The following is an 8,191-nucleotide window of genomic DNA, read 5'->3' on the forward strand; positions in this document are numbered from 1 at the left end:
TGCTGAGCTCTGTAAACAAGCCTAAGTACGAGAAAAACATGTCACATCTGTATCTGTGTCGACTGAAATGCATTCTAGTTTTGTTGTTTTTGTGTACCCACAAAGCCCTGTAAGCTTTGATGCTTTGATTCCTCTCCAGCTTTAAGGAATGGGCAAGCAATTACATTGCCACTTTCTGGGATGTATTCCGTGAAAGATGGTACTATAGTGAATAGACTTTATCTGTTTCAGTGAGCATGAAACAAATGAGATGGAAATGAGCTTAACAAACACAATAATGGAACATGCAAGCATCTGTTGTTGATGTAGACTTAAATCAGGATGTTTCTTTATGTCTAAAGGATGAATACATCTGTAAAAAAGAGAAACCGTAAACAGGGCATCACATGGTCAGAGTAAAAACACTTCTCATTTTTCTCCTTTAACCCAAGCCTCTTGGTAAATCTGAAACACATTCACTGCACTCATGGTGTCTCATTTGTAATATCAATAGTTGTGGTCAGTATGTTTTGAATGTGGTCGTTCTTTTTCCTTGTATTGCAGACTTCTTCATATCTGTGTTTATGTTGCTTCTACAGTAACCTAATCCTGTTTTTGTATCTTTGAGTTCCACCAGTCAGCCAACAGACTGAGCAGCCAACAAAATGAGTGTTATCAAGTATCAGAGCTGTTTTTACTGCTACAATCATGTGCCAGACAGAGATAGAGATGATGGAGTGGATAGGAATGCAAACTATAGCAAAGAAAGGAGAGGTCTTTTGCAGGCAGAAGAAACAGAGTAGGAATATGATATTAGAGGAAGAGGGAAAGAAAGAAAAAATAGATAGAAACACAGATTAAGGGATGGAGTCAGACAGATACCGAGAAAGCGCTCTAACATGTCACATGTGAGTCTGCAGTGGTGTTGCCAAAGAGAGGCTCTATTTTTAGGGGAGGAATGTACACACAGGCCTCGTGGAAAGAGACCATAACAACAAACAGTGCGCAACACACTCCTACAAAGAGACGGCCCCCTTTGGAACATAGAGTCACACAGCATCAACACGAGAGAAAAGAGGAAGAAAGTACAGGAAAATGTCAAGACATCATATTTTCTGCTAAGATCTTGCTTTGAATACAGAGTGGGAGCCCCAGAAAACACATAAAAAGAGAGCGAGAAGAGGAACAGGTAAGACATGTATTTTAGTAAAGGCTTCATGAGCCACAGGCAGCATTGGTTTTGTCTGATGTTACCATTGCTTTGAATACATTTTAGCTAAATATAGATCAAACATAAGCTTTACCTTGTTTTAAAACACTTTAACATTGCACTTGCATGCTGAAGTGCAATTTTAGATTCATCTTTTGAAGTTGAATGAGAATGAATGAGTTGTATTATGTTCCTTTAAATTTACATTTTACTTTTGCAGTCACATTCAATGAGATTAAAATTCGAAATGAAAACCAAAAAAACATTTCTGAGGCTCATAACATGAAATATCGCCACACAGCAGAAGCACCACTGATCCAGTGACAATGACACTTCTGTAACAGAAATAGTTGTGCAGGTGTTTCTGTAGTAATCTGCCTAGACAACTAGTCTCCAAAATAATTAGCCAGGCATACTGTAGGCCCTGTTCATGAAAGCAGTGGTGAATTGGGCTGAAAGGCAATAATATTAAATCCATAAAATAACAAAGTTAGTGATATAGTCGTGAGTTGAACAAGTTGCAGATTACTTGAAAATATGTAAACAAGACATTTGGACTGTAATTTACTGAAAGTTTGCACTGAATATTTACAGGCTAAATTACTAAAACATGATACAAGAACGATTCCCCTAGCCTGGCAGTATGGTAATGTATTTTAATCTTTGACTTAATCTTTGGCTAAATACTCCAGATATTGGATCTTGTGCTTTACTAGCCTTATGTTCCTTGTTAATTCTGGGTATTTGAATGAAAGTTGTGGCCTTGTATTGAATACAGAGGCCTTTTTCTCTTTTATTATTGCACTATTTGTTATTCAGTTATACAAGTAGAGAGGGCTGAAATGATCTAAAATCTCATTCAGTTTTGTTTTAGTAATTTGAATCCTACATCTAAGTAGCTTTCATTCGTTTGAAGGTCGATGACCATTATTTTACTGTTACTGTTTGACTGTTTATTCAAGTTGATGAATTTAAATTTTTCAACAACAGCAAAGCCTGAAAACCAGATGGTTTGACAATGACAACATGGTTACTCTCCTCAGCATGGACCGACCAGCAGTCAAAGTCTTCCACTACAAAGACAAAGAGCAGTCCTCCAACCTGCTCCTGCAGCTAAACAGACTGAGACAGGAGAAAATCCTGACAGACGTGTTACTGTGCTCAGATAACACAGAGATCCCATGCCATCGTAATGTCCTGGTCTCCAGCAGTCCTTACTTCAGAGCCATGTTCTGCAACAACTTCATGGAGAGACAGCAGACCAAGATTGACTTAAAGGGCATCACCTCAACCATTCTCAGTAGCATCATTGACTATGTTTACACTGGACTCATTATTATCAGCATGGATATTGTGCTGCCCCTGATGCAGGCGGCGTCCATGTTGCAATATGGCCGCCTTTTTGAGGCCTGTTCGAGTTTCCTTCAGGAGCAGCTGAGCCCAGAAAACTGTTTGAGCATGATAAGACTCTCTGATATCATGAATTGTAATAGTTTGAGAGACAAGGCAAAGGAGATGGCCATGAAGAGCTTCTCTGATGTGTCAGCATCTGAGGATCTGTGTGAGCTCTCCTTACCAGAGCTTATGGGATACCTGGAGGACGACAGTCTTTGTGCAGAAGAGGAACAGGTCTTTGAGACACTTGTTGCTTGGATCCACCATGATCCTTTATCTAGGCGTGGTGCCATTAGTGACCTTTTCAAGAAGGTTCGCCTTCGATACATCCACCCCACCTACCTCTTCCAGTTCATAGCCAACGACCCTCTGATCCAGTCCTCCACTCTCTGCACAGAGCTCATTGAATCTGTGAGACGCCTCATGTTTTCTGTCAACACAAAATGCATCGGAGACACGGAAGTGGACTTCAAACATCTCTGGGTGGCACCAAGGCGCTACACCTACCATGATATGCTGGTGGTGGTAGGAGGAAGAAAGAACAATGAGCAGACCTCGAGGGAGGCGCTAGTCTTTGATGAGAAGAGCCAGAAATGGCAGTGGCTTGCCAAGCTGCCCATTCGTCTGTACAAGGCCTCTTATGTTGCCCTGCACAGCATCCTGTATGTTATTGGAGGCCTGACCACAAACACAAAGTACAGCCAAGTCAGCACGACTGTCTACACCCTCTCCCTTAAGACCAACCAGTGGCGAACGGCAGAGCCCATGCTGGAGCCACGCTTTGCCCACCAGAGTGTCTCCTATCTCCACTTCATCTTCGCACTGGGTGGCCTTGGGCCTGACAGACGGGTGACAGACCGCGTGGAGAGGTGAAATGGACCATAATTATCATTAGTCAACAAATTGTGTGTTACAACACACACAGCATAAAACATGCAAATATGGCAGATAATAACACATCCCAATAATGCTATTAGGTACAACAGTATGTTTAACCAGTGGGAGTCTATGGCGCCCATGCCTGTGGCTGTGCTGCACCCTGCAGTGGCTGCTACTAACCAGAGGATCTATATGTTTGGAGGAGAAGACACCTTGCAGAACCCTGTCAGAATAATACAAGTAAGACATTGTGGCTTCACTGATTTGTCCTCTTATCCATTCTCATTCATTCATTCACTCAATCTATTTGCTTTGACTCCTGCTTCCCCTCTCCCTCTGTAGGTGTATCACATTGCCAGGAACATGTGGTCTAAGATGGAGAACAGAACAGTGAAGAACGTGTCTGCTCCAGCTGCCATTATGGATGACAAAATCTACATCATTGGAGGTAGTAAATGAAGAAAAAGAGAACCATATTCTTTTTGCTGCAATTCAGCAGTATTGTTTTTTTTCCCTGATAAATCAGATTGTAGATTTACATCACTACATTTTGCTAGAGCCACACGTGCAGCCCTGCTCATGGTATTATCTCCCCTGACACAGGATACACCAGGAGAATGATTGCATACGACACCAAGGCCAACCGGTTCATCAAGTGTGCCAACCTGAAGGAGAGGAGGATGCACCACTCTGCCACCGTCCTCAACAACAAACTCTGCATCACAGGCGGACGTTACATCAATGGCCATGACATCATCGAGGACTCGGACAATTTCGAGTGCTACGATCCGAAGACAGACACTTGGACGTCAAAGGGGACTCTGCCGTATAAAGTGTTTGACCATGGCTCCCTGACTCTGACATGTGTCTCACAGACATGGACAAAATCATAGCTGAGACAGAGGGGAAGGATTTAATGTTGTGATTTATTTTTAGTCAATGTTTCATGTGTCATGTTTGAAGTCTAACTCAAATTTTAATTCTGTTAATTTTAAAACAATCATTTTAAAAAGAAAAGACTGTCAGTTAAAAAGTATTTATGCAGAAATGTTCTGATACATAAAAGAAAGCATACCACAAGTATTTTAAACATTCAGGTCTATTTGGTGATTCTAAACTGTAATACTTGAGTCTTTTTTATACCTAAAAATGTGATTTTTATGTTGTTGTTTTTCTTTTACATCGAAACCTATAAAAACAAGCCATCCTACTGCACAGCTACTTCTTAACCTGTCTGACTTCACAAAGGGTGAAGGTGCTATTTTCAGCCTGCTCTAAATCATGAGATTTCACTTGTCATCTTTAAATCCAGGGCTGTGTACGGTTTGGTGCAAGTCAAAGCTATGCTCAGCTGTTAGGTTTGAACCTGCTGCCATGTCTGGTGAACGTTTGGATCACTGTCTGTTGCCTCAATGCAAAAATGATGATGAAATCATTGTGATAACACCAAATATTTCATGCAGTGATTAAATCAAGAAAAATCATAGGTCACAAGGTTTTGCTAAAAATGTAGCACTAGGCAGCATTTAGATGACCAGTGGTAATGTTTTTAGTTTTGACAGTTTCTACTGCTTTGGACCTATTGCCCTCATGTAATATAATGCACAGTATAGTTGTGTAACATCATATCTACTGTATGTTGAAAACATGGCTTTGCTAATGAACCTGTGTATAAATGAAATGGTTTTCTAAGGATTTTGTACTGTTTTCTCCAAGTAATAAAATGTTATTCTTTACACATGGCCTCTCTGCACCACTTTATCTGGACAGTGAGTGTTAACAGCTCTCAGTCAGTTGACTGTGAATGCAGTCTAAGCAGCACATGTGCCCTGTGTATCTCATCATGTGTCTCTTTGACCCCACTCACACTCCTGTCCACACAGGATCTCTACATGCCCAGACAAGTTTCTTGCAACGTCACATGGAAATTTGCAGACGATAATGTAAAAAAGGTATCCCTTTACAAAGAGCAGCCTTAAATATCATCCTGTAGAAACACGTTGAATTTCTTTTGGTATTCTTGTTGCAGGTGAAATTAAAGCCAGGGGTGCGCAAAGAAGTCTCAGCTGGCTAACATGAGTTTTTATGGTTCTGCACATGGAGGTGCTCGGGAGAACAGTACACAGATGCTGTAAGGACATCAAAGCCAGATAAAGTTGTCTGTTAAGCCAGCAGGACTGGATCTTATGTTCCTGGGAGCACAATTAGGACTTTTGGGATTTCTTCAAGAATGACACATAATGAATGAAAGAGCTGCTTGATTCTGATCTCTGTAAAGTATTATACCAGCTCTTTTGAAATGATTCCTTAAAGATCAAGAACAGCTAAACTGATTACATAATTTCATTCATCAATGACTTTCAGAAACCAATGTCAGCCGTTTCATGTGGAGTAAACATAATGTGACCAGGAGGTATTACACAGGAGCCTATGTGCATTTCTTTGAAACCAGGAGTCACTGGGTCAGATGTTTCAGTCACTCAATGCCAGCGAATGGAGTCCAGGGGACAGTGGGTGGAGTGGGCACTGGAAGGTGGGGGACTGGAAAAACTACAGTTGTATAGGTGATCTGATGTTATTTTGAGAAACAAACAGGAGGGCAAATGTTACACCACGTGAGGCATGTGGCCCTGTTGGTTGCTATGAAAGCTGGCAGATGTGAGGGAAGCGAGAAAGCAGGGTTTCACAACAGAGGATCTGAGCGAGTGATGAAACTCATCCAGGAGGAACAGCAACAGGTGTAAATGTGTATGACTGTGTGCAAATGTGAGAGTGTGTGTTTGTCATTAAGGTGAGCAGCTGTCTCGTCTAGTCACAACATCACAACATAAACAAGGATGACGGACAGAGGAGAAAGGTGGAGAGAGATTATTCACTAATGACCTTTTGACTCATTCTAATTTAATGCCTCGTGCAGCTATATGTCTCACAATACCATATTGCTGACAAATACCATATTGACACATACATACAGGAGAAATTTATGTTTAGGAAATATATAGATAGTGTATATTGATGCTGTTGATGTAAATTCACTCTGTGACATGCGCACAACAACAATGCTAACATGGCCATCCATGTTCAGCAGGTATAATGCTCACTATCTTAGATTAACATGGTAGCATGTAAACATTTTCTACTCAGAGATAAACTCAAAGTTCAGCTGAAACGGATTAGAAGTCAGGGGATCACCAAAATCATTAGGATGTATCTTTTTAGTTACATGAATATCTACACCAAATTCAGTGGTCATCCAGTAAATAGATATTGATTACATGTTTCAACTGATAAGTAAAAACCTTGACCATGCTGATAGTGCGAGGATCAAAGTCAGTATGATTCATCCACTCGGGACCATGAATGTCAATCCATCCAGTAGATGAGATATCAGTCTGGACCAAAGTGGTTGCATGGCTGACCAACAGTCCAACTTTACCCCCAAGATCCACATTATTAGCACAGGCAAAAACTAGAAGCTATGCAACCTACTTTACCTCAATACAAGCTGGACTAACACCAGAGCACATCTCTGAGTCATCATTGTGATTCAGTGGCTAAACTAAACCAAAACTCTTTAGAGCCTTAGGTCATAGCTTCCTTCTCAGTCAGTCAGTCACCAACTGACCAAACACTTGGTGGGACTTTCCATGTCATCCTGCAGATTGGCCTGTTCTAGAAATAGATTTAATTAGACATCAGAGACTCACAACATCATACGCATTACTGTGTTCCTCCTGTAGTTCACACAATAATTCATATTTAGTCTCCAAGTTTCAGTTTTTACACATACATCACTGTGGCTCTATGTGGTTACTCAAATGGGGAACTGTTGAGCTATTTCAGTCTGGGTCACTTCTACAGTGGCAACAGTTGTAAGTCATTATCAATATACTCAGTCAGAACATATCTGCCCAATGTTCTTTCATATATTCTCATGTGACATCTTGTTGGCAGATTTAAACATGCAGTGTGTGTGTGGAGCTCTTTGACCTTTTGCATATATTGGGGTGTTGCACTAAAACCTCAGACATGAAGCCACAGGTGCACCTGTTTCAAAAGCTTTGGCAACACGGGACTTGTAGTGAGCAATGCAGTCATGTTTTAATGAAAACTGAGACTGAAATAAGCATTTTCATTATACTTTTTCATTCTTTGTGAATGCCACAAAAGGAGCAACAAGGACTGAACAGAACAGAAAGAAAAGAAAGAACAGAGGAGAAGTAATTAGTAGAGCCCCTGTCAACAAAAAAATTACCTTCTCACACTACAGGGTAGTTTGTAACAATCAGTGGTGAGTGTGCAGCACAAAAACCACATCAACCACATCAGCAACACTGGTCATGCTACTCTGACAGGATGTGTCCCAACACAAGTACTAGATGAGATGAAACACTGGCCTGCTGGTTCTTGGAAGAAGTGTATACTCGTTGTGCACCATGTGCTGCTGCTGCTGACATGTTTTGCAGATTGTATAGCGTGTCTTGAATTATGAGGACCCAGAGAAATCCCCCCTCTCTCTTTCTCCCTCATCCCACTGCCTCAGCACAGACAGACATGTAAGCACAAACCCATTCATTCACATGGATACAGACACACACACAGACATGTATACCCACTGCTGTGGCATTTTACTGAGAATGAATACACAAAGTGTTTTTCATGCTGCAAGATTTTTTGGAAGTGAACTTAAGCCCTTTACACATCAATAATCAGACTACAGTGTGCCCA

At 41.0% G+C, this 8,191-nt stretch overlaps 1 protein-coding gene across 3 annotated transcripts; it reads left to right on the forward strand.

Moving 5' to 3' along the window:
• The first annotated feature begins 863 nt into the window (after window positions 1–863).
• On the forward strand, window positions 864–5,201 carry klhl38b (kelch-like family member 38b). 3 transcript variants are annotated; one of them, XM_018684711.2, is made up of 5 exons: window positions 880–1,168; window positions 2,180–3,453; window positions 3,562–3,703; window positions 3,806–3,911; window positions 4,067–5,201. In XM_018684711.2, the coding sequence occupies exons 2-5, from the start codon at window positions 2,216–2,218 to the stop codon at window positions 4,354–4,356; spliced, it is 1,776 nt and encodes a 591-aa protein (XP_018540227.1). In that variant the 5' UTR covers window positions 880–1,168; window positions 2,180–2,215; the 3' UTR covers window positions 4,357–5,201. The 3 variants fall into 3 exon arrangements, with proteins under 3 accessions (XP_050931928.1, XP_018540227.1, XP_018540234.1); XM_018684718.2 differs by having other exon boundaries at window positions 882–1,168; window positions 2,233–3,453; XM_051075971.1 differs by lacking the exon at window positions 4,067–5,201 and having other exon boundaries at window positions 864–1,168; window positions 3,806–3,922.
• Window positions 5,202–8,191: the final 2,990 nt, after the last annotated feature.

Source organism: Lates calcarifer, linkage group LG15, assembly GCF_001640805.2.
Source record: "Lates calcarifer isolate ASB-BC8 linkage group LG15, TLL_Latcal_v3, whole genome shotgun sequence".
Taxonomy (NCBI): domain Eukaryota; kingdom Metazoa; phylum Chordata; class Actinopteri; family Centropomidae; genus Lates; species Lates calcarifer.